A 966-nucleotide genomic window follows, 5' to 3' on the forward strand; every position below is an offset into this window, starting at 1 on the left:
TCTGACCCAGTAACCGGTTCTGAAGCAGCCCCTCCTCCCCTCTCCCTGCAGACCTGCTGCTCGCGTCTTTTTTTTTCCTTCGTCCTGAACCGTTTTGCTGCTCAACAAATAACTTTGGGCCTCAGTCAAAAAAAAAACAAAAAACTGGAGAGTTTTTATACTTTTGGCCTGAGACGAGGAGGAAACGATGGATTTAAGCGCCCCCCCCCCTCCCCCGCACGCACTTCCTCCTCGCGACGCGGCGCCTCAAATCAGACGTCTTTTTAAAAAGAATAAATGTAGCAGATACTTTTTATCATATCTTCAGATCTACTTGTCCTAACAGCACGATTTAAAAACTGGTTAAAAGTTCAAAGTCGCTGCTTTTCACTGGAGAGTCAGAGGGCAGCTCGTTACAGGCAGAGTTTTTTCTTTCTTCCTAAACTTTATTTAGGTCAGCCAGCATTGACAACGCTCTGCGGGTGACGTAAACGGCTCTGCGACACGGCGAGGGAYGCATAAATCCCGTGACACAACGGATCTATAATGAAATTCGTTGCCAACACTTTTAATAATCGATTTTTATCGATTTTATCGATTCGTTGTTGCAGCCCTAATCAGGACCTGTTTATTTATGTTTTAAACCTTTTGTCGTCTCTGAAGCCAATGGCAACGACAGCAAGAAGTTCAAAGGTGACCTAAGAGCTCCCAGCCTGCCATCCAGGGTCATCCACATCCGCAAGCTTCCCTGCGACATCACAGAGACCGAGGTGATCAGCCTCGGTCTGCCGTTCGGAGACGTCACCAACCTGCTGATGCTTAAAGCCAAAAACCAGGTACCTGTTCAAACTGATGCTACCTGTTGGCGCCTGCTTAGCTCAAAGCTAAAGTGGTAATAAGCTAGTTTGAAGCTGTAATAACAAGAGGCTWGAATTTCAGGAAGCTAGCTCAATCTAAAACCTTTAGAGCATAGCTCTACGCTAAAGT

General features: G+C 46.2%; 1 protein-coding gene across 3 annotated transcripts in view; it reads left to right on the top strand.

The window, feature by feature from the left end:
- Window positions 1-966, top strand: part of LOC106525068 (polypyrimidine tract-binding protein 1) — a gene marked incomplete in the record, with an annotated part of 30,308 nt that overhangs the window by 12,898 nt on the left and 16,444 nt on the right. For all 3 annotated transcript variants that reach the window (XM_014019177.1, XM_014019179.1, XM_014019178.1), the window contains 1 exon segment: window positions 643-815. In XM_014019177.1, the coding sequence (XP_013874631.1) occupies window positions 643-815 (173 nt within the window).

The sequence above is a fragment of the Austrofundulus limnaeus genome, unplaced genomic scaffold (genome assembly GCF_001266775.1).
Source record: "Austrofundulus limnaeus strain Quisiro unplaced genomic scaffold, Austrofundulus_limnaeus-1.0 Scaffold210, whole genome shotgun sequence".
Taxonomy (NCBI): domain Eukaryota; kingdom Metazoa; phylum Chordata; class Actinopteri; order Cyprinodontiformes; family Rivulidae; genus Austrofundulus; species Austrofundulus limnaeus.